Consider the following 25,144-nt stretch of genomic DNA (forward strand, 5'->3'; position numbering starts at 1 on the left):
TTGCATTCAAAGATTGCCGCACTGCTTTGTCAATTGAAAGCGTTTAGTTTCAGAGCGCTTGCAGCTTTATTTCTTATAACCTCAGTTCCATAATATTAAGATTACTTAGTCTTTTTGGTTTTCTTTATTTTAAAGGACATTTATGCTTGATTATTTTTAGTGGTTGTTACAGCTAATTTCTTAATAGTCTTGGAAAAAAAAAAAAATCACTTTTCGCCATAATGAGTATAGCATTCTAATTGCAGCTAATGTGCGAGGGTCGATTATTAAATAGTCATATTTCCAAATTTTGTGTATCGCTTATCCACTTCATTTCAATTCTATAAAATATTTACTTACATGCACAGAGAAAAATAAGTACAAAAGTACAAGTACAATGAAGTATCAAAACTGATACAGTCATGAATATTCTCTCAGATAAAGTCCATTCATTCTTGATTCAAGTTCGACTTCGACTTTGTATGCTCATTTTCAAGAACACATTCGGGATTACTGAGTGCAGTTATCAATTTCAGGCTAGAATTCATATTTTAAGTTTCATTATTCTAAAATGAATAGTTCTAAATCAAGTTTGTGATTTTTTCTCCTCAAACACAAGCTCCATTTTTGAGGTCTAAAAGTCCGGTTTTTAGAGCTACCAGCGAAAAGTCATCTCCATCTAATAATTGTTCGTAAATTTCCGATCAAGATCGCTTTTTACCAAATATGACGCACTGTCAGTTTGGAATTGTGGTTTGCGTCACTCAAAATCGGACTATTCTTAGCATTGTGTGAAAAATGCCTACGAATTGATCGACCCTCGTATGTGTATGTGACCTCAGTACATATGAGCAATTTTATAACCCAGACATTTAAAATTAATTATATTTAGAAATTAGCTTATGGAAGTCGTTGGCTGGACAACACTAAACAACAGGGCTTTCAATTCCCATTGATATACACACTTACATACAGAACATACAATTATGGGAGGAGAACAACATTCATAACTACTATACAGTATGCACATATGTAGATACATATCTACATATGTATAACTAACTAAGTATAAGTTTTAACTATATGATATTTGTTTCTTGCGTCTAGGTCTAAATGTATTATGTGAGTTTTTTGGATGCGTGGGAAGCACTTTTTTTAGACGGATGATTCGTAAATGACAATTTGTAGAACCTTGGGCTTGCTATTTTGTGCCTCCTTCACCTCCTTGAGTATGGCATTCGTAATGGCTTCTAGTGCGGCAATATCTGAATTGTGCTCGTTCTTCTTGTTACTGCTCCACTTGGGCATTGACACCTGCGCATGCGACATTTATAATTCAACTCGTTAGTTCGTTTGTTTTCAGTTGGCTTCCTTTAACTTACGGTTAACACTTTCTGCAATGTCGTATAGTCTAGGCCGGTACCCGCCGTCTCGCCCAGGCGCCGTAATGTCTCCGCCATTGGACCGGAGAGCTCCTGTAATACAAAATACAATTGTTTTTTTTTTTTAAGCGCGAATGGATGTCATTGGGTTAGCACATACCTGCAGTTTGGCCCAGCTGGTCGCGTACTGGCGACGTACCAGCTCAATAATGGTCGACGTTAGCGCCAGGCCAATGAGTATATACAGAGTACAGAGCAGCATATAGTTGGGTTTCTCTGTGGGTAGAGTAGAACAGAGCAAAGCAGACAATTAATGGGTTGCAGTCGTGCTGATCCCCTCTCGCACGCACTGGGCACCAGATCACCAAAGCCAATCGTTGTCATGGTTATAAAACAGAAGTAGAAGCCATCAAAGAATGTCCAGTCATCCTCCCAGAGCAGCAGCAGCCCGGCACCAGCTGCCAGATAAACGCCCAAAAATCCAACGGCCAGAATCGCATAGAACCAGGTTTTGCCAATGAAGTTTGTAAACTTCGGCTTGCCTGCAAGCAATAAGCATAGCACATGAAACCGTTAACAACATGTAAACAAGGCTTCCTACTTACTGGGCATGTGTGTGCCAAAGACGGACACTGCGCTGGCAAAGAGTCGGCCCCAGTCGGCGATGACCGTCAGTGTGAAGGGTATGCCAACGAGTGCAAAACAAATGCAAAAGACGCGACCACTGATTGTTACTGGCACTATATTGCCATATCCTATAAAAAGTGAGATTCCACTTAATATGCATAAGCACTTATATCAAACATGGAAGAAAACATGTAAATTGATAAAGAAGTTACAAAAAAATGTTCAAACTTGAATGGACAATTTTAACTTATGAATAGTAGTCTCGCCTTACGATCGACAATCTCAAATCACGAACATTTTCTTAAAACGCAGTATGAAAACAAGAAAGAACGTTAAAGTCGGGCGTAACCGACTGCGAAATACTTTGATACCATAAGTAATACCAGCTAATAACAGGTAGCAAAGAACAGGGTGTGTGCCGCCAAGAAATACCGTCCAAGTTTGATTTTCAAGTTGCGGTAGATATAAGCTTTTGTGAATTTTGAGGGCGGGAGTAAGTATGGCTAAAACAAATTTGTGGAAGAATCTCCAAGTAACGTTCCTAACAAGTTTGATAACTGTAGCTCTTAAATTGCGGGAGATATGGGCTTTTAGGAATTTTGGAGGCGGGAGTGGGCGAGACCAAAATTTTTTCCGGAATTTTCAAGGGTATTGCTGGCAATATACCTTTCAAATTTGGCGAGTTTAGCTTTCAAATTGTGTGAGATATGGATTTCTCAATTTACATTAAGTGGTGTATCGGTTTGGGCATTCAAATTTGTATCGATCCTGGGGAGATACCAGTAACATATTTTTAAAATTTGGTGACTCTAACTTATAAATTCAGGAAGATATGTGCACTTCAGATCACTAGGGCCGAAGTTCCTGGGGACGGCGGTCTTTGAAGAAGGCTACCAGCAAGTTACCTTCTAAGTTTGGTCACTCTATGTTTATATTTGTGAGAGATATGAGTGCGCGTGGCCGTTAAAATCTGCTATCGGTTCTTAAAGTAATATATACCTACGAAATGTGATAGATCTAACTCAAAAACTGCAGAAGATGTAACCATTTAAAGTTTTGGGGGGCGAGGGGCCTGGTAGTGGCGAAGGTGGTCGCGGGCAAATGCCGATCTCTCAAGGACAGCGCCTGCAACCTACCAACCAAATTTGGTGATTGTAGCCTTAAAATTGTAGGAGATTTGTGGCTTTATTGATTTACACTGATCGATATTATCGATTTACTAGCACCCTAGAAGACATAGCACTCTAATTTTTTCACTTTGACGCGGGCACAGACCAGGACATGTTCCAAGTTACAAGTCTCTATATCTAAGGGTGTCGAAAAAAGATTCGTTCATACATACATACCTTCGGTATCAAAGTATAACGAGAAGTAAACAAATTTAATTTGTTCTAAAATAAACATACTACATTTACAAATTTATTCGGTCGTTATATTCGGAGCCCATTGAAAAATGTGTAAAAAGCGTATAATGGAATTGTATTGAACAAACAGAAGGAATATCGGACAAAATAATATATATATTCTTGATCAGCATAATCAGCTGAGTCGACTTATGTATGTCTCTCCGCTTTTAAGCAAGAACGCGTTGTACTCAAAAGCTTTAAGAGCGGCTTATACCTTGCAATATTAATACTCATATAAAATAAATAATTTAATTGATAACTTCATCCCTTATTATTATTACTGAGGGGGGGGGGGGGGGGTAACTATTAGATCTATTGTGCCCCCTTCTGAGATTATAGCTCTTCCATCAGCCCCAACTCCCGCACGAATACGAGGATCTTTGATGGGTTGAGGTCTTCTATGTCTTTGCACTTCAAAACATGCGCCCCTAGAAGGCTGCTTCTTCTTCTAGCTAAGGCGACACACTCTGCCAGGATGTGTATCGAGGATTCATCCTCTCTTTCACAAACCCTGCCCAGGTCGCCAGGTGACTTCTTAGTCTACAATGTCCTGTCAATAGACCGGTGAGTATCCTAAGGCTGTTCTTTCCCATGGTTATAATTTGTTTAAATCGTACAAGATTATAACCACCTAGGCGACATCTGGCTTGTCAGAGTCCCACTGCCTCCGACCAGCTCTGATGCCGTCTTTGCCTCTCCTCGTTTCTAAGTTCCAGTCGTATAGTGTGTCTCCCTATGCCACAATACGGTTCTGGTCCTGTTAGGGCCTTCCTGCCCCCATTCTTGCTTGCTTGTCAGCCGCCTCGTTTCCCGCTATGTCCCTGTGGCCCGGGACCCATCGTAGGGTGAGCCTGTTATGAGTCCCGAATAGGTCTAGCTTTGAACGAACTTCATGGACTACCTTCGATGTTATCTTAGTCCCCATTATAGCTTTCAATGCTGCAACTTCATCCCTTACCGCAAGGTCAATCGATTAAGAAAAAGAATAAAAGCAACATAATATATATAAAATATAAAATATATATATCGAGATCGGTAAAGAAAGAGGGTGGTTTATTCATATTTACCAAGGCATGTACACATGTGTGCACATACATATATTAACATACAATAAGTTGGTTAAAGTAATTTAGAGGAACGACTTATGAGTGGTTAGGACTCGGGTTCAGGGTATCTCCTTGTCGATCTCGCGCGACTAGAGTATTCTTTTTTGTTGACAAATGGAGCACTTACCTATAGTGGTTAACACAGTTGATGAGAAGAACACAGCTTGCAGTATGCTCCAGCGCTCGTAGGGCTCTGGAAAGTCTTTATCTGCTACGATGAGTAGCCCGCCCTCGGCCGCCAGTTGTACGGCCTATGTAAATATAAAATGACAAAGGGCTTAAATTATTTGAAATTAACGAAAATGGAAACTGATTGTGATGAAGAGCTCTGGTTCGACTAAAGCGGCTAGAGAAAGCTGGTAACTAAAATGCGTTACTGACTGCGAAATACTTTGATACCATAAGTAATACCAGCTGATAACACGTAGCATGGAACATGGTGGGAGTAGCCAAGAAGCACCGTTCAAGATTGCCTTTCAAATTGCGGTAGATATGGGCTTTTGGAAATTTAAGGGGGGCGGGGGGGGGGCGGTAGTGGGCTTTTGGGAATATTGGAGGCACTCTCGCCTGCGGCGTGTCCAACATTTTTTCCGGATTTTTGAAGAATGTTACTGGCAATATATCTTTCAAATTTGATGAGTCTAGCTTTCAAATTGTGTGAGATATACGGATTTATCAATTTACACGAAGTGGTGTATCCGTTTGGGGAGGCGGTGTGGGCTTGGCCATCTAATTTTTTATCCTCCAAGGGGAGATACCAGTAAAATATTTAAAAAATGTTCGTAACTCTAGCTTACAAATTGTGGAAGATATGTGCATTTCAGCTTACTAGGGCCGAAATTCCTGGGGGCGGCGGGTGTGTGCGTGGTCTAGAAATGTAAATGCCGGTCTTTGAAGGAGGCTACCAGCAAAGTACCTCCCAAGTTTGGTCACTCTATCTTTATAATTGTTAGATATATGCGAGTGCATGGACATACAAATTTGTTATCGGTTGTTAAAAGCGGCTACCAGTATAAATACCAAGTTTTGACAGCTCTAGCTCAAAAACTGCGGAAGATATAGCCATTTGAAATTTGTAGGGGCGGGGCTCCTGGCGGCGACAGAGGTGGGCGTGGGCATATGCCGATCCTTGAAGGCTTTATCGATTTAAAATAATCGATTTTATCGATTTTCTAGCTTCCTAGGGGGCATAGCACTCCAATTTGTACACTTTGTCTGACGCGGGCATAAGTTCCGGTATAAGTTTCAAGAGTGTCGAAGACAGTTGCGTTCATACAGGTAGACAGACGGACAGACAGTATGACGGACATTGCACAAAACCAATATACTATTATAACTTCGGTATCAAATTGAATCTCTTCTTGGAAAAATCAATGTCCAACCTACCGCTTCATATTTGGCCAACTCAAAAGAGAGCAGGTCATTGAGATTGTTCACCTCGGTATTGTTCAGTATGCTGCTCATAAAGCGTTGTCGTTGTGTCTTCACCACATCTTTTAGCTGCGTAAGACGCTCCACCTCTGCTGGACGCTCCAAGTGTCGAAAGATCTGTGTGTCAAAAATATGAAAAAGATAAAATAACAAGGCAAGGTTGCATTAGCATTTACTTAAATAGCCCACAGAACGCAACAGCTGCTGCTGGCTAGCTGAATAGGATGATTTCCGTTTTTAATGCCTGGGCGGGGTATGGGAAGTCACATTAGTGGCATCACTATAACTATGGTCAACAATGTCTGTCTTTTTGTGTGTAATCTATTGACATTGATTGATGAGCAGGCCACAAATTCATATTATTCTAATCATTGAGAGTGTCTGTCTGGTTGCTCTCGTCTTCTTTACCTTCTCGTCCTGTAACCTTTAAAATGCATATGATGGGCATTTGTATGTACCAGATGATACGATTATACGCAACCATGCAACTTGTATATGTAAACTTGATCTGTATCTATTATCTAACAGTATCTGAAAGCGAACGAAAACTGTTTTGCTTATAATCATTTTTTTATTATATCATTTGGTCTTTGTAAAACACTGTAGGGTATGTGAATAGTTGTATATTTTTTGTTTGCGTTGACAGTGGCCATTAAGTCAAGTAAGTGACATGCGCAGTAGGTTTATTAAAATTTAAGTAGAAGGAATGCAATGTTTAGTACGAGCCCAGTAGAGTCCAAATGCATTCCAATAAGATGCCATTAAGCTCTATATAAATACCTTATGCTCTGAATTGATATTGGATGACTTTGACTTACCACCTTCACCTTTACTATGACTTTTCCAAATATTCAAAATAACTTAAAAAATGCCGTTAAATTGAACAATAAGCAATTAGTAATTTTCGCCAATTGTTTTGCTTTTTAAAATTTGATTTTTGATGTTTAAGTTTCGAGGGTCTTCACAAAAAACAAATTAAGAAAAGAAAACAAACCACAAGCGTTTAAGATTTTCACACATCATCGTAATAAATTTGCTTAACATGTAGTACGCGCTTTTGCTTAGTTCTTGTTATAAAAATAGTTGCACAAATTGATTTGTGTTTTACTTTAAAGCTTAAAGAACAACAATCATGTATAAATATTAATGTATGCATATACATTCAAATATATACATATATATGTATATATATATATATATATATATATATATATATATATATACCTCAATACGATTTGTCTAGCATACATCTACTGCTTGTGAATGCGCATTCGAAATTCAATTGAAATGTGTCAGCCAGCCATTTCTCTTACTCGCGCCCAACGACTTACATTAAGTGTTTTACCCCCCTCACAGAGACAAGTTGCCCCTGTCGTACAAGGCAATCGAACAGCAGATGTGAGTGCATTTTTCGTAGATAGGGACACTGGACAAACATTTTATTTCTCTTTGAAAAAACGAAAATATTTAGAAAAAATGTGCTGAATAAATTTGTATTTCTTTTATTTTGTGAACTGTGTAACTTCCGACAATTGCTTTTAATGCAATTACAAAAAATTTATAAAACAAAGTAAAATTGTATATATGTATTTGCCTGTGTGGTAATAATTTTATACAGAATGAATCTGTAGACATATTTATTTATTTATTTCTATAAAATAATACAAAAGACTTTTTCCAGTTTAAATAAAAAATAATAATAAGCATAAGGGGATAACCGATTCATGTTTATCTCCAGTTACACTTCTTTATATATACATAGTCATTGAACTAGAAAATACATACACTCTTACATATGAACATTTGTATGTGCACACATACATAAATTTGCTTACTTACTGCTCAATAATTCGTTGAAAAGCCCTCGTTTTTCCCCACACCAAAATACAGCTGATTTTTAACACTGGATTACAAATGTTTGGTTCGGCACATTTTCTGAATTTATTATATTTGTTTAAAGTCTACATATCGAAAATCTCTTAAAGTTTAATATATTTAATAGTTATTTTAGCTATTTAATATCGAAATACAGCATGATTATCGAAATATGGTTATGTTCATATAACTCAAATGGATTTCGAGTAAAAAATAAACTTGCTATGCTATCTTTATCTGAATATAATAATTATAATAATAATAATAATAATAATAATAATAATAATAATAATAATAATAATAATAATAATTATAATAATAATAATAATAATAATAATAATAATAATTATTATAATAATAATAATAATAATACTAATAATAATAATAATAATAATAATAATAATAATAATAATAATAATAATAATAATAATAATAATAATAATAATAATAATATTAATATTAATAATAATAATAATAACAATGACAATAAGAAAATTAATTAAAGTAATAGTAATTGTGCTACTAAATATTAACGGGAAAAGGAGATTGTGCCACCATCATTTTTATTTGAATAATTTGCATACTTTGATACTTTGGCCGTCTGTATGAACGCAACTGTCTTCGACACTCTTAAAGATAGAGACTTGAAACTTGAAACTAATGCCGGAACTTATGCCTGTATCGGACAAAGTGTAAAAATTGGAGTGCTATGTCCTCTAGAGAGCTAAGAAATCGATAAAATCGATTATTGTAAATCGATAAAACCACATATCTCTCAAAAATTTTAATGCTAGAGTCACCAAATTTGGTTGGTTGCTGGGAACTTTGGCCCTAGTAAGCTGAAATACACATATCTTCCACAATTTGTAAGCTAGAGTTACGAACATTTTTTAAATATGTTACTGGTATCTCCCCTTGGAGGATAAAAAATTAGATGGCCAAGCCCACACCGCCTCCCCAAACCGATACACCACTTCGTGTAAATTGATAAATCCGTATATCTCACACAATTTGAAAGCTAGACTCATCAAATTTGAAAGATATATTGCCAGTAACATTCTTCAAAAATCCGGAAAAAATGTTGGACACGCCGCAGGCGAGAGTGCCTCCAATACTTCCAAAAGCTTATATGTCCCGCAAATTTAAGAGCGAACTTTTAAGGAAGATTACTAGGAACCTTCTCATACATTTTTTCAGCCATGCCCACTACCGACCCCAAAATTTCGAAAAGCCCATATCTACCGCAATTTGAAAGGCAAATTTGAACGGTGCTTCTTGGCTAAACCCACCCTGTTCTATGCTATCTGTTATCAGCTGGTATTACTTATGGTATCAAAGTATTTCGCAGTCGGTTACGCCCTGCAACATTCTCTCTTGTTACTATTTATATTCTATAACAACTAACCGCTATGCCAGTTACTTGCTCAGTGACAATATTTAATAAGAGCATAAAGTTATGTTGCCATACATAGCAATTAGCTTTCGTCCTTGCACTTGTTTATGATCTCTGTATATATTTTGCGGAATTAGCTTTCATTTGGTTCACTCAACCAAATGACGGCGACAACTTGTCCGAGTTGAAAAGTTCTTCGCACAGATCTATAAGTTTGGTAGCAAGGACGACAGCACGCAGCAGACAGGCGTTAAATCACATTTAGAGCTTGTGCCCGACAATAGGGCCGTTCAATTGCCCCGCATACTGTGGTGTATACGCAATGCTTATAACAATTTCTAGTCGACTCTAGTGCTGTCTGTTATTGTCCGTCCGTGTCATATTATTGTGTTTGCACATAAATTATAATTTTTTTCAGACAGACTTTGAGTTAGATACGATATGCGATGCGGAAAGTTTTGTCTATATTCCAACAGAGATGGTCCATATATATATTATTAAATCATATGTCTGATTACGGGTAGGTGTACTCATCATAATATCCCAGACAGACATGAAGGAATTTTGATTTTGCAGAGCCAGCTATAATTCCATGGAATGCTTCCGCAACTGCCCTTAAGCACACCATATCTTTGGAGATTACTTTAAAGCTACCCATTTGTGCTTAGCCTGCGAATTTTTGTGGCTCTGATTCTGACACTTAGCTCCACGCAAGTTGGCAGCTGAATGTTCTTTATGACACGCTTAAAGTACTTGTCAAAACAAATGCCAGTGCATTTGCACGCCATAAATCACGTGTCGCACGCAGCGCCACGTGCAACAATTGTTCCCCCACAACGCGGACATAAGTTGCTATTTAGCTTACCGTAACACAGCTTACTGGGCAGTAGCTGGGGGCCTAGCGGCAGACTGCTTAACTGGATGTGTGGTAAACTAAAAAACACGCTTCATATTCCGCTGATATTAATTTTCATTAGAATGCAAACACCAGTAGGATTTGTTCACTTCGTAGTTTTTAATCAAAAGCGATAGCAACAGAAACATCAACACCAACATCAGCAACAATTATATCCACCGCAATTTATCTTCATTCACAACAAACAAACCAAAAATCCTGGTTATTTTGGTACTATTTTAATAATGATGAGGGCGCCCATTTAGCGGGTGATATTTCATTTCCGTTCTTGTCTCCGGTTTAGGGCTAAAAGCGGCCAAAAGAAGCCAACCACGCAAATTGTTAGAGTTTGTGAGTGTATGTAATATACATATCTGCATATATAAGAGTATGCTTAAAGGCAGTTCAAACCATTTAATGCAACACTAAAATTGTGAACATGAACAAAGAGATGCCAAATGTTATACTTGATCAAATTATAAGATTAGATGTTGCTAGAAAACAGCAATAACATCCCAATCTTACAAATACTTTAATATTGATAAAAAAAAACTATTTTTACAAATTATCAAATATTTATTCAAATGCTTTTAAGAAAATTTTATAGACATATTGTAAATTTATATTTTATATGATTGTATTTATAAAACATATTTTCCAAGTTTTTTTATTAATCATATAATCCAAACAAATAATTTACTTATTAGTTTAACCTAATTTTTTTTTGGAAATTGTTGCAATTCTTGGAAACCGTTACGTGCAATACAGAAAATGTTCAAGTAAAACCTTACATTAAGTCGCATTGAGAATAAATAAATTGCTCTAGAAATTGTATACAATTTTCTTACTACTTAGTTAGTTTTTTCTCTTCTATTATAAGTAGTGTGCCCTTCTTCATGGCAGCCAGCATATATAAATTGATATTATTTTATTACAAATTAATTCTGGGTGTTGCCTGCCTCCAACAGTAGTAGCAAAAAACCGCAATTCGCAAATGCGTACATATATCAACAGACCTTGGCCAAAAACATGACAAATCGCAACCTTCGCTGTCCCAAAATCAAGATACATAGTTTCAGTCAGTGCCTTACGCTAGGCCTTGAGCTAAACAATTATTCCGGAGTAACCTGCCAAAACGGAAGCCCGAAGTAAATGCGAAAGTGTGTCAAATATGTGTTGAACGTTTGATGTATCTTAGACGCTTGTTCAGGGTTTCTTCAAGTCGTGTTGTTGTTATTTTTGTGTATGTAAAAGCACATTAAAAGAGTAGTTTAATAACAGTGAGTGAAAATTGCCAATTTGTTACTTTGCTCTGCCTTCCTCTGTTTGTACACATTTTGATTTTCCATATCGATTCCTCTCTTTTTGCCTTGCCTGTCTTTCCTGGTCGTGTGCTTTGAAAACTGCGGGGAGTTTTTATTATATGGCTACAAATTTTCATGTACTTGAACTTTGTTTATTTTTGTACATTTTCTGTTGTTGAATTTACGATTTCATGAGCTTATGATTTGAAATTAAATGAGAAATAAATTTATTATTACGTTGATGTTGTTGTTTTTGTTATGTTGTTATGCATACATAAATCACTGCAAGCCCATTAAATTAGAGTGGTGCTTTTCGAGTGGCTTACACTGGGAGAATTAGACGTAAGACACTTTAGAAACTAGAATTTAAGCCCGAGCTTACAATACTTACCAATAGTGATAAATTGAGGAAGCATGTGTACAGGTTTGTTGGCATAACCGAAAAAAAAATTTATGCATCTTGAAATTCTTTAATATTGTTCACATAAAGTTCGCGCTTAAACGATTGACAAATGTTCAGCAATGAAAGCTGTGAAAAAGAGAGTGAATGTGAGCTTATACAAAAATTGAAGAACTCCAATTATTTTCAAGATTTAAGAGTATATCCTGTATTTTGGATTGATTTTTCTCTCTGTATGTGACTTCGATTCTATATGCAAGGAAATGGCTTTAATGAAATTTTGAAGAATATTTGATTACTTATTCCAGTGGAGAATATGTTAATCGTGACAAATAGTATATTGTTGATACAATATGAAGCGTTATTCCGGCTTCTATCGGTTGTCGACAGCTAACCCAAGACATAAGCTATTAAATAAAAAAATGATCTGGAAAATTGCCGTTTTATGAGCACGTTCAGCAGCCGCCGCAGAGAACCGCCCGATTTTAACTCATTTGGTACTTTGCACTTGGCACTTAGCACTTAGCACTTGGCACTTGGCACAGCTATGCATAATTGTTATGGGCCACGAATTATGGCTAAGAGCATAAAAAGATGCCGCATAGATGAAAATCACAATTTTCCGTACACAGAAATCAAATTAAATGAATGATAATAGTGTGCGCCCCACCTGTGCCATTGCTTATTAAAAGATTTTAGTGGATGTTTTTTTTTATTATTTTTTATTCAGAGCAACAGAGAATATCACATTCTATGCTTATTCTAGAGCTCCATTGTAAGTATATTTTATGCTAATGTCGCTTGACCTAAATACACAAACAACAGACAGCAACTGGCCAACAACAAATTAATTACCCCAAGATCTGCACAAACGCATCAGAAATGGTATTTGTTTTTTTTTTAGTATATTTTTTTTAACAATTTGAGTTATTTTTTTTTAATTGAACAGGAAATCCTCTTTAATTTTCTTCAGAGCTGAGAAAGAAAGTTGTTTCAAATACGTTTCGCTTTAAGTAGAGGGTATTACGCAGTCTCGCATTTCGTATACGGTGATATCCCATTGGACTGATGCCTATCTGTCCGTATCAAGAGAATCATGTCATCATGCATCTTGTAGTTATTCTTGTTGTTCAACACATATGCACGATATATGCGAAAGTAGTTCAATTAAAATTCGTGTTCAATATGGAACTCAAAATGTTGAAACATCGACCAAATACCACGAAGTGAACTCCTGCCGCAGACTTAATGCTTGCACATTTAGAGTTCACATTTTCATGTTAAGTCGCTCGAAGTTGCGTGTCCTGTGCACGTGACAAGGCAGTTTACCGTGACACGAAGACGTTAAGTAAAAATCAACAATAATCCGCTGCGATTTGCATGCCACATCAAGTAATAACAGAACAACAACAACAAGTCACCATACAGCTAATCAGGTCAATCACATAAAGTCAGCCAATAAGATTTCTCTTAAACAACAACTGTTTTGTACACTATGCCCTCGATAAAAAGGCTTTACTGTTGTTTTTATGTGCAGCTGCGCATAATAACATTAAAATACAAACAGAAAGTTTTCTTCTATTGACTTTAAGCAAAAGTACTTAAAATGTGTCTTTTACTGTATACAAAAAATTGGTTCAATATTTCATGCTAAATAAACATAATAAATATATAAAGAAAATTAAAGTTTTGAATTCTTATAGATGCAGGGACTATCCACTATGCTATACAAAATCCACTGTACTATATAAGTACCTACCGATCGGGTATGCTCGTGAAAAGTGTTTTAATTTGCTTTATTTATTAGTTATATACATACAAATATGTATTTATATTTTTGAGCTGCTTTACGTTTTTTGACATTTTGACGCGTGCAAGCCAAACATGGCAGGCATTCGGCCATGAGATTGGTGCTGCCAAGAAGGATTTCCGTTAAGTTGCGTGCCACATGACACGGCTAACACGAAATGTGAGTCGCAGCAATGTCCACAACGATGAGGCCAGTTGTTTTCACTCAGCATTTAATGAGCTGCCCATATTAAATTAGTATATTGCCAAAAGAAATTCATCAAATGATGTAAATGATCGACACGTATTCATTTCAAACACTACTTGCAACAACAGGTTCTGAAAGCTAACATATATATTTGATTTTAATTATGTACTTGTACCACTTGATGGCATCTTGTGATGTGGGGAAGCATCTTTTAAATGAGAGACAGATATATAGCTGCTTATCTGTCTCTCATTTAAAAGATGCTTCCCCACAGCAGCTATATATCTGTCTCTCATTTAAAAGATGCTTCCCCAGATATGTATTTTCATAAATATTGTGTTGCTGACGAATGGGATTGCCATTTCTAGTCGCGGTTGGAGAACAAAATCATTTAAAGCCATTTTGGTAGTCAGCTAAATTTTTTTAAGTTTCTTTTTACGGTTAAGTTGTAGTTTTTATATTTTCGGGTAATTTAGAAAACAAAATTTTGAATATTTTGCTACATATTTGTTTTCGTCTTGATTATTTGGGCAAATACACCATACCATTATAAATGTATATGTTTAATAATTATGTACACTCAGTGAAACACAGTAAAGAATACAAAATATAAATTTGTCAAAACTAATTACATATCTATTAGTAATTCAAATTTTAAATTAATGCACTTACATATTTTGGGGGTGCTACCAATTTTTATAGTGGAAAAGACGATGATATTTAAATTTAATTATTATTAATACCTAGTTTGAGAAAGTAAGCCATGTGTCATGATAAATTTTTATACATATATTTATATTGAACAGATTAGATCATTATCCGTAACCTAATATTTTGTGCCAAAGGCTATACGACTATTTATTACAAAGAGGTGTATCATTACACCACTTCTGTATGGATAGATGTATCTTGCAAACGGTGATGTAGACAAACAATTAATGTTTGCTACGATGATATAGCTCCCTCAAGCGACTCTATTAGTGGATTTAATTATTTATTCACTTGATGAAATTCAAAACATTAACTCTCGCTTACAATTTCTTGTACACCTACAAAAACAGAGATTTGTTATATCAAGAGCAAACAATTTTATCTACTTAAGACACAAGACCTTATACACTCAAAGACAATTGTTCATACATAAACGCATCTGGAATCAGCCTCATAGATTAAAAACTGTTAAAGGTGACACACGATTTACAATTAAACTAAAAGCACAGCCTAAGGAACATACATAAATGATACACTGAAATTTAAATCTAATATTCAATATGTAAAATATAAAAATAATTGTGATAGTCATTTATTTAATTTAAATTAAACTATATTGTTCTTATGGTGATGGTATAATGCTTAAGCTTGTAATACAAAGAAAGCTATATATCAATAATGTAAAATAAACGCTTGTCATCAAAATTGAGTTCAGCGGAGCGTTAAACCTACTCTGAAACTCACTCTTGGCATGGTTCCATATTACGTATGCGCATTATGTGCATTTAACTAACAACACAAAGGGCACACTCACTCACACTAACACACACATACACGTACATAGAGCGTATCATCAATCAACGCCGCATCGACATGCAAATATTGCACGCAACTAAACATCGATAGCATTTTAAGGAACTTAACTAAATGTTGCCGACAGAGTCCAAATTAAATTGCCAAAGTGGTTTGCGTGCCGCAGAGAACCGAAAATGCTGAAAGCCAAAGATTGGCTACTGCAAAGCAACTAAGGCGAGCCAAAGCATGCGAATTGTTTTGCATGTGATTAAATTCATCGCCCTCACCCTCTGCTTTTTGCAGCTACCACTGCCATTGGCCAATACATATACTGCACGCAAACATTGTTTTTGATGTATGCGACCGGCACTTTCGGGGCGCCAAGATGGCCCCTAAAGTTGATAGCGTTGTTATTCTGGTCTCTTTTTTTGGCAATTACAAGAGGAGTATTGCCAAGAATTTTGATGCATTCGTCGTACAACTTTTTAATTGCAACAATATAATTGTTAGCTCTTAGCCAGTTAGTTAGCTAACCAATCGCAGAGCTGTTGACTTAAAGTAGGAGAAAGTATTCGCGTGCCCAATGTCAAGAATGTCATATTGTCTCTGAAGAATATAAAAAATATCTTCACTTTCACCATTTACATGTATACATTCAAAAGAAGAAGAAAATGTGAAATTATAAATTCAACAAAAATTACTGGATGCATGTAGTAATAATAGTCTAATTTTAATTTTTTGCTCTTAACCTATTAGTATGAATTAAGTGTGGTACGAATAAAATAGTTAATAAAAATGTGTTTCATACACGAACTCATCTTTCAACTGAAAGTTATATGATATGATGTGATCCAATCTGACCTGTTCCGACTTGTTAATTGACTCTCGCCAAAAGTCAGACTTGGTACAAGTTGCACTCTTTTAATTGTATTTTAATTTTTATTATTATTATTTTGTTTTATTAAATAAATATTTATAAATATGTATATTCCATATTCTAAATATTTATTGTCACTAATGTCATAAATTACTATTTTAAATTTCAATTATGCTTATATATCGAATGATTTCTCATGGGCCACTTCCTGCTGCTAAGTGGTAACAATTAGCCTAAGTAGAAAAGTAACTAAGCCACCAGCAACCACACTAATCACACAAAACAACAAAAACCTTGACACGCCAATTCCCTATAAACTTTTGCACTTATCTTTGATTTCGCTCCAAATATTTTCCACTTTATTTGTTTTTTTTTTTGTTTTTATCGTATTATTCAGCTGGCACGCCCCCATACGCCCACACACGTGGCAGACAGTGGACCGCCTGAAATATAATAACACCTCTGTGCGTGTGTGTATCTGGGATGAACAAGAAACGATATGCAAAATAAATAAATAACGCATTCAAACAAATTGCGAGCACATTTCGTAGTTTATTATTTTATAATAAATTGTGCAAATTATTAGTGCTAATTTTGAATGGATAGTGGATTTTGCCAGCGCTAAAATTACTAGCAACTACAACAATAGCAAATAGTTTACAAATTATTTTTAATTTCGTTTTCTTCTTCTTTGCTGCAGTAGGAACAACAACTGAGGCGAAAATCAAATGAAACGCAAACATCTGCAGAATTCTTCAAATTTATTTGCTCGCCAACAGATAAAAACAACTACAACAACTTCCATACACGTGAAATATGTTAAATAATTGTACGTTATTTGTTTTGTTTGTTTTTTTTTTTGCTTGTGCTCTGCCTGCGTGCTGTGAGAAGGCACATGAATAGTCAAAAAATTACTCATTCGCCGCATTGGCCAGCAAATTGTAAACTGAAACATTACGGGAAAACACCAAAAGTGCGGCTGGCCCAAAAAAAAAAACAGAAACAAAAAAATAATGGTAAATCATAGCAAATTATATTGTTGCACTGAACTGTCTGATCGTCTATCTGACTGTCTGTCCATATGTCTGTCTGCCTGTGCGTCTGTTTGACGCTTTTGCATATGACGTTGAAATTATGTTCCCCTGGAGGGGGATAATGACAGCTGGCAAAAAGGTAGAAACAAAAACCCTCTGCATAAACACCTGAAAATAAACATATTGCAAAAACAAGTCATGCAATTTGCAAATGTGCCAAATTGTGGCAACGGAATGTTAAGCATTAGTACTCGTTTTAGCAGCTTTGTTACTTTACTTGAAAATTAAAGTTTTTAGTTCGTGTAATACTGCGCCAAAGAATTTTTCTTTTTCTTTTTTTAATTTGAAAAAAAACAACTTTAAAATGATATCATAAAGTGTAAACACAACGAAAATGGTCGGTGGCTGTTTGGTTGTGATCTTGTGTTACACTTAGGTTCGCATTGTGAACCAATCTTTAGAAAAGCCATAGAATTCACGTTTACTGTTGAATGTCGATGCAACAGTATATGAAATAACAGTAGGCTTCAGGTCAAGTGTTTTGTTTTCATATCGGAGTATACGCAAAATATATATTTATTAAAAAAATAATAATAAAATGTATACGACCACAATTTTGACAAAATTTTTAAGTAAATCGTAAAAAAGAAAACACAATTGGGAACCAAAACTACAATATTTAAAGACATTAAAAATAATATAATAAATAATAATAAGGATTTAAAACGTGTCCAAGGCTTTTTTGCATTTTGAAGCAAACCTCGATGTATGAATATGCATTAAATATATAAAATATGCATAACGTTTCGCATTCTTGTTGGGGATGCAGTATATAAAATGATGTAACAAAGTTACGGATTCTTCACCTTAGACCCAAAAGGGTAATAAATCCCAATGACAGCACTCGTTTGGGCTTTTATTCAGAAAAGATGTGGCCATTAAATGTGGTGTAAGTTGCTGTTGGCAATATGCATAGTTGAAAGGTCAATGATCTGAATAATTTCGTAGACATCACATAAAAATAGCAACCGAATTAACTGAACAGACGTCGGCGTGCACAATGCCTCAGGAGGGGCGAGTTGGGAAGAGTTGGAGCTAATAAATTCATTTACTATTAATAGGAAATGGTACGCAAAGAATATAAAGAATTTCGTCGGTGAGGAAAAGCGATAATTTGCTTTGTTGGTCTTTCAATTTTGTTGGCGCCTTCTGCATAAATCTGTCCAAAATTTGTCACCTGGCCGTCATCGGATAATTTGTTAATTCATACCGCACCAGTTGCTGGCCAGAAGCAAGTAGGCAGCGCCATCGACTCGAAGGCGTCTGTCAAATATTCATCTTAAAATGTGTATGTGTGTGGGTGTTGGCGTGAGTGTGTGTGTGACTGGCATATGCATGAATTGATAAAGTTTATTGTTGCGTGGTAAATGCGTAAATAAATCGCTCAACGGCTCTTGACCGACCCCATACAAAAGGCAAGCATCAGAAAAAGGCAATGTCATGTTGTTGTTGTTATTGCGCCCAAGTGATTTTATGACTTACAATATATACACAGATATACATATGTATGTACGAAAGTAAATGATTTCGGTTAGCCTTTGTTTTTTGTTTTACATAAATTGAAAATGTGCAAACTGACAGCTCGACACTCGATTTGTATGCCTTATGCGTAAAGATTGACTCACAAACAAAATAAAAATCAGAGAGCAGAACTTTATCTCATGGACACAATGCCCGACCATTCCCTCTTGCCACTATAATAATCTGCGAAAGGCCACCATACCGCCTCCCGCACAGCAATCTTCACTAATATACTTAAACAATTTGCAAACTATTTGCGTTGATAAGGCGACTAATGATGGATGCGCTTCCCATTCACCTCTTTGGTAGGTTGATCGTCATTGTTGAGTCATTGAATGAATTTATTTGCTTTCCTTTGCCCCTACTTTACTTCCCTTGGCATGATTGGAATTTGGAAAAAGGACAAAAGTCTTTCTTTAATCGCCATGACTATGAAATGGTGGTCAATGTCAGTTTCGATTAGAGGGCTCCTTTTCAGCCTAGAGCAAAGTCAAACGTCAATTGAAAAGAGCGTTGAAAACAATTAAATAAATTGATCATTGTAGCACTTGGATGATTGTCACGAAATATTCGTTAAAGTTGTTAAACGCACAACTAATCAGAATTTTAAATGCTAATATTAAAAAATAAAATTGTTTTAATTTGATAATAAAACTGTGAGTCTAATTTTTATCATCCTCAATTTTAAAACTAACCATAGCCGACACACATGAAAGTTACATTATATATATATGTATATATATATACATATATATATATATACGTAAATATATTTACTAAACAGCTAGAGCTAAAGACCATCCTAGAGATGCATGTTATGAGCTTCAAAGATATAGAAGCCCTAAACCCATCAAAGATTCTAGCATTTGTGCAGGAGCTGGAGTTGATGTTGGAGCTATAGGCTTAGAAGGGGGCACTATAGGTCTAACAGGTCGCAGTGAAGGTACCCCAATTATAATAATAAAAGTGAGCTAGAGTTACATATTATGAAAGCTGCACTCAACAAAAAAATCTCACTAAAATGTAGAAAAACCCTAAAAACTAAAAGGTTTTTTTTTAGTTTAGTTAAATTTAACCCTCGTTGTTGGAAAGAGATGAACTTACGTTTTAGAAATATTTGCTCTGAATGGCAGGATGACTTACCCTTAGCTCTAAAATTATGGCGTTATTCTAAATCTAAGTCTCGTAAATACAAAAGTTGAAAATTGAATCGCAAAACAAATATGCATAAATCTTGAAAAGTCAGAGTATTCTGCAACCGGCTACGACTGCAAAGTTGTTATTTGCTCGTTTTTAAATTTTCTTACTTTTGGCCAAAGATATTCCTTAAAAATTGCATCGTCTATACAAATGTCCCAAAAGGTATTTTTATTATTTGCTTAGTTATTGATGTAAGTGCAACCAATTGTTGGTTCCAATATTTGCTATACAATTTTACCAAAACAACTGTGTAAGCCTAAGTTCAACTTATATAAGTTAATGTTGGCTTGGTAACTCTACGTTATGTGCTATAAATTAGGCGTATTTGATCAGTAGTACGACTTGGTTAGGTTAATGCGGTCATTTAAAGTTGCTATTCCTGTGTTTGTAGTATTTCAATTTGTAGACGCGCCACGCCAAAAAGTAGGCAAACAACTAAAAAGACCAACAGCGGCCACAATTAAATGACCGCTTGTCACACGCTTAATGCGCGCCTGGCGTGATTTCCTGTGCGTGCCCATGTATATGTGTGTATGTGTGTGTTTGTGTATCACTTTCTCTCTGTCTGGCTTTTGATCAAAATCAAAACGTAAACATCCGAACCGTGGCCGTGCCTAGTTCCTGGTATCATTTATGGGCAAGAAATTGGCCTAATATAAAATCATGTGTGTCTGCTCCTGAATGGCTCAGTTCATCAGATAACAAACAACACACACAGACACATATCTATGTGTCGTCTGCGTTTCTGTGTATCTAATTGCCTTTTCTTTTCTTTATTTACTTTTGCCCAACAACTTAATTGTTTTGGGCTTGCTGCAAAAGGTGACTTGGCCATTTGACGAGTTTTTTCCACCAGATACGAATCGATAAAGCTGCACAATTTACAAAAGCAACGCCAACAGCTAAACGAAGGGCGCACACCATATATATGCTAATTCAAATGATTTATAGGCAGTTTCGCTCAACATAATGATAGGCTTTAAGTCTCAAGCAGCTCCCGCATCCCCTCATCTTCTATTTCACGCCATATGCAACGTGCGCTTATGATATTAGGGAAAATTCCCTTGAAATCCCACAACATATCGGAAACAAATCATTGGGGAACGATTAATTAATAAATAAACTTCCAGCACGTTGACGACAGCTAATCAAAAAAAAAAAGAGGAACATAAACCAGATAAATGTTAATTGTACAAAATCGCACAGAGCTAAAGCAATTAAGAGTTCAGCGCGTCTATTCTCAAGACGTCACCGGAACACTTCTTCTGCTTCTGCCCTGCACTGGCAGAAGACTCGCTATACTAGGAAGACACTATCTATTAAGTCTATCAAAGTTAGAGAATATAGGACCGACTAGTATTGCGAAATTTATAAATCCAACTCGTTGGATTACCCGTCGACCTCATGGCCGGCAACCGTCTAACCTAACCTAACCTAACCTAACCCAAGCTAACATTTGTTATTCATTTTAATTTAAATAGTGTTTTCTTTCCTTTCTTTAAAAAACATTTATGACTTAAGCTTAAAATAATAATTTCTTAATATTTATTAGCTTCCTTCAAATTAATTTTTTATTTTTTTAAGTTTCTTCGATTTTAGCTTAATAAATAATAAATTGACATTCTCAATGAATATCGCAGGTGGATGCTTGCACAATTGCTCAAAGATAGAGTAGCCGAATTTCCCTTTCTTTATATAAAATATAAAAATATTTATAGTCAAAAGGGATGCTGTGAGTGAGTGAGAATTCACGAACAAATTTTGTCGCAGTTATAAGTTGCAATCGTTGTAGTTAGTAATCGCTTTTAGGCGATATTAAAGCGAAAGCGTTATTCATTATGTGTTACACATAGGCAGGGCGTTCAAGGTTGGCATTGGCTTCTACCTTATTGATTTGGAAAAGATTTCGCATACGCAACGAGCAAAAACAGCAGCTGCTGCTGGAGTCAATGATGAGGCCACATTTTATTTTTGGTACTTGTCTCAGTCTAGTTCAGTTAATAGAGCACTTCAAAATGTGGACGACGATGGCCCAAATCAATAGCTGCTTAACATAAAACCAATGCTGACAATATCAGTTCGCATTGAAATTTAAATTTGAATTTAGGGTTTCAACTATTGGATGATCATTTGGCGTGATTGGCCTACATGTGATTTTTTTATTTATTTATTTTTTTGATTAATTTATTGGCTATTGCTCATTGATCAAATACACTGGTTAGCCCGTGCACCGACAAGGTGTTAACAACTTCCCAGACCTGGCCAATTGCTCTGAGCTGATTACTTTTCTTATCCTAGGGTTCACTTAAAATGTGCTCATCAATCAGACTCTGTATAGACAGCAAGTTAATTACAAACACATTAAAAATCAAATGATAAATCATTATGTTCGAGTATGGCAGTAAATAAGTCGATGCTGAAAACTGAACTCGACCTTTGACGAAATTAATTGAAAATCGACGCCAATTTTGGGGAAAACCATGATTTTCTTTTTAATTTCAAAATGTCCAGAATGCCATAAATAATTACAAAAAAAATAAACAAAACAAAAAAAGGCGAGTATTATAAAATTGTGTGCTTTCACGGATATAATTTCAAATTGTAATCGATGAAAATATGCAATTAAAATTAGCGCAAAATAAATTACGGATTTTAGGGCATGTAATTTAAATATACATGTAAATATTATTGTTTAAATAATTGTATGAGCTAATTACGAAGTTTTTGAGTGAAACACTATATAGGTATTCTGAATAGAAGGTTTAGGTAGATTGAAACATTTGACCTGAGTGCGTGGCAGACTTAACTTATTTTTAATGTTATTAAAACGAACGAATTAACAGTTGTTTGGGTTGTATATTTTGTAAGGGATTAAGCAAGAGTCTCAAATATCGAAGCTGTGAAAAAGCTACAAAGGTTATTTGCCAACTATTATTAGCTGATCTTACACTGGCATCATATTTTGCCGAAGTGAATTACGTTCGTCCTTTCTTCTTCCTTATTTCAACATTTTTTACATACATTCATACAGATTTAAAATTATTATGGATGTCGATATATGTGATTGACTATTTTGGGATATTAACAATTCGTATGTCCCTTTTGCAAGTCGGATTCACTCAGATATGGTTACATGGATTACTGAGGTGCTGCTCTCTTTGCTCTATTTAAGACAATAACATATAGCAACAGAAGGCCGTTAAGATGTCAGAAGGCTCACTCTTTTTTTTTATGAGATTATCATTATTCAATGACTGCAGCTAAGTGTGACAGAGCCAAGTCACTCACTCACTGACTTGGCCAGAAGTTGTCAGGAAATTGATACTTATCGGTGCTAATGAGCGTGACTACACGTGGATGCAAGCGTTGCTGGCGATGCAGTCATGGATGGATATTGACTGTATTGAGGAGACCAATAAACGACGACGTCATTGGCAAAAATTGTAAATGTTTAGATAAAACTATTTAAATTTGTCTAAATGCATAAATATACAAACAAAAACACACACAGACATCGGCGGTTAGGGTTGTGGCTGCGGTTAATAATTCATAGTGCATCCAGTCCCAGTACAGCGCGCTGGAGATATATATGAAATGTAACATTTGTAAAATCTATAGCAATTAAATGATTTAATGTGTGGGCGTTGGATAGTGGGATAGCAACGACGTGTGGGTGTGGCAGTTACGGCCGACACTTAAATCATCATGTACATCAAAATTTTATGTTTTAATTATGAGCCAATTTTTACTATTTGCTCTGTCATAAATTTGGTGGGCTGTTTGTTCTCTGCGCAAAGGCAAACAAAACAAAATACTGATCGCCGAGTTTCATAATAAGTTTATACATTGTTGTGTGCTGGCATTTGTTATTATAAATTAAAATTATTTTGCACATATTTGTTTTTTTTTTTGTTGTTTTCAAAAATGTGCAAATTATTTGTTGAGCGTTTCGTCTGATCAATCGATCAATGTTAAGTGGGTAAATTAACTGCTTACCAATCCGCCCACGCCACAATAGACGGAGAGCGAGACGAGCAGTCCGATGTGATTCAAAGCTGACTTCCATTTGAGTGACTGCCAGCAGGCCTTGTTTCGACTCCAAAGACCGCCACCATTTTCCACAGCATCAACACGTCGATCCAAATGCTTCAGCTTCTCCAGCAGCTCAGTGTTGGCCTCATCATGCGTTTCATAGTCGGCTGGCGACCGGGCCTTGGCGGGCATATTTACCAATTTGCACTTTCTTGTCTTTCGTCTGGATTGGAGTGTAGACAACAATTCAATTAGCGGGCGACATGCTCCACCCACTTAAGCTGCCACGGTGCATTGCAACGAATCTCAATGATTATCAAATAAATCACAATTAATTTGTACTTGCTCGCAAGTGTAGTTCAAATAAGCGCCAAAAAAAAAAAAAACAACAACGTCGCGTCTCAAATGCGGCCGAAAGCAGTCCGCGAACAGCTAAATGAACTGAAAATCAAAACAACCGCACTCAACGACGGCCAACGTGGCGTATGAGCAATGGTAACAGCAATAACAGCAACAGCGACGTCTTTACCCATTTAACAGAATTCTTGGCAAGAACAGTGCCATTTTGAGTACAACAGCTTTTTCAAATTTACAGTGAACGTTATAAGCTGATGCTCTCAGTCCCAAATCAATGACAAATCTTTAACACTCCCAAATCCAGTTAAAAGTTCTCTATTTAACATCAAAATTGTATTTTATTACAAATATATTATTTTCATGTTTCTTTTTATTCCTTCAATGTTTTTTACTCCCATCTATTTTGGGTACTTTAATTATGTTCTTCTGAAATTTCACATGCGCATCATGGATATTCTACAAGTTATTTAGACACTTATTTAATCTTACTGATTTTTAAATTATAATTAAAGTGGTATTTAAAATACCAATTGAGAATAACTTAAAATTGCTAACCATTTAATTTTAGGGAAGTAAATTATTCATTTTTCGAAAATCATTCGAACATTTTTATTTGAGAAATTTCCCTCGACACTTCAAATGACCATACCTTTATCACACCTCAACCAATTCCACCATCATCAATAATAAAGTTTTGGATTATTTATATTTCTTCAATTGAAGTGCGTAATGGTAGTTAGACATTTAAAATGTTATTTTTAGA

General features: G+C 35.7%; 1 protein-coding gene across 1 annotated transcript; it reads right to left on the minus strand.

Annotated features, from left to right (window-relative positions):
- Positions 1-1,052: 1,052 nt before the first annotated feature.
- On the minus strand, positions 1,053-24,466 carry LOC6565505 (TWiK family of potassium channels protein 7). The gene is made up of 8 exons (XM_001990886.2): positions 23,989-24,466; positions 5,887-6,048; positions 4,628-4,751; positions 1,967-2,116; positions 1,712-1,903; positions 1,522-1,637; positions 1,362-1,454; positions 1,053-1,293 (listed from the first exon to the last, which is right to left on the minus strand). Exons 1-8 carry the CDS (start codon positions 24,214-24,216, stop codon positions 1,135-1,137), a joined length of 1,224 nt encoding a protein of 407 aa, XP_001990922.2. The 5' UTR covers positions 24,217-24,466; the 3' UTR covers positions 1,053-1,134.
- Between the last annotated feature and the right edge of the window lie 678 nt (positions 24,467-25,144).

This window comes from Drosophila grimshawi, unplaced genomic scaffold (genome assembly GCF_018153295.1).
Source record: "Drosophila grimshawi isolate 15287-2541.00 unplaced genomic scaffold, ASM1815329v1 contig_1006, whole genome shotgun sequence".
Classification (NCBI taxonomy): domain Eukaryota; kingdom Metazoa; phylum Arthropoda; class Insecta; order Diptera; family Drosophilidae; genus Drosophila; species Drosophila grimshawi.

What these genes read in the sequence shown, in the direction of transcription:
- LOC6565505 (XM_001990886.2), bottom strand. Translation starts at nt 24,216, where the DNA reads ATGCCCGCCAAGGCCCGGTCGCCAGCCGACTATGAAACGCATGATGAG. An exon ending in AGTTGGCCAAATATGAAGCG is followed by an intron (nt 4,752 to 5,886) that starts GTAGGTTGGACA and finishes ATATTTACATAG; the next exon opens with GCCGTACAACTGGCGGCCGA. An exon ending in CCAGCTGGGCCAAACTGCAG is followed by an intron (nt 1,455 to 1,521) that starts GTATGTGCTAAC and finishes TTTGTATTACAG; the next exon opens with GAGCTCTCCGGTCCAATGGC.